Source organism: Arachis hypogaea, chromosome 10 (genome assembly GCF_003086295.3).
Source record: "Arachis hypogaea cultivar Tifrunner chromosome 10, arahy.Tifrunner.gnm2.J5K5, whole genome shotgun sequence".
Classification (NCBI taxonomy): Eukaryota; Viridiplantae; Streptophyta; class Magnoliopsida; order Fabales; family Fabaceae; genus Arachis; species Arachis hypogaea.
The window spans coordinates 109,944,591-109,945,058 of NC_092045.1; the positions used below are offsets into that span (position 1 = coordinate 109,944,591).

At 47.6% G+C, this 468-nt stretch overlaps 1 protein-coding gene across 1 annotated transcript; it reads left to right on the top strand.

The window, feature by feature from the left end:
• Nucleotides 1–468, top strand: LOC112717944 (uncharacterized). The gene has a single exon (XM_025769864.1). It carries the CDS (start codon nucleotides 1–3, stop codon nucleotides 466–468), a length of 468 nt encoding a protein of 155 aa, XP_025625649.1.

Consider the following 468-nt stretch of genomic DNA (forward strand, 5'->3'; position numbering starts at 1 on the left):
ATGCCAAGTAGTGTTGCAGTGTTAAAGACGAGTTCTGTGCGGGTTGGTGGGCAGGTGGATGAGGGATCAACTTATTTCCATCGGCTTTTCTGGACATTTCCACCGTATATTGAGGTGTTTCGATATTGCAAGCCATTGGTCAGTGTGGACGGTACCCAGCTGTATGGAAAATATGGCGAGACACTGTTGGTCGCAATTGCATATGATGGAAACTCCAACATTATTCCTATTGCATTTGCCCTAGTGGAGGGGGAGAACGCAGAGTTGTGGTCATTCTTTCTATCTCACTTGCGACAACATGCGACCCCTCAGCCAGGTATACTTGTCATATCAGATAGGCACAATGGGATTAAGGCTGCACTGAAAGCTGCTGATGCTGGCTGGCTTTCGCCTACTGCATATAGGGCTTTCTGCATCCGACATGTAGCTGCCAATTTCGCACTGAGTTTCAAGGGTAAGGATGCATAG

What these genes read in the sequence shown, in the direction of transcription:
- LOC112717944 (XM_025769864.1), top strand. Translation starts at nt 1, where the DNA reads ATGCCAAGTAGTGTTGCAGTGTTAAAGACGAGTTCTGTGCGGGTTGGT.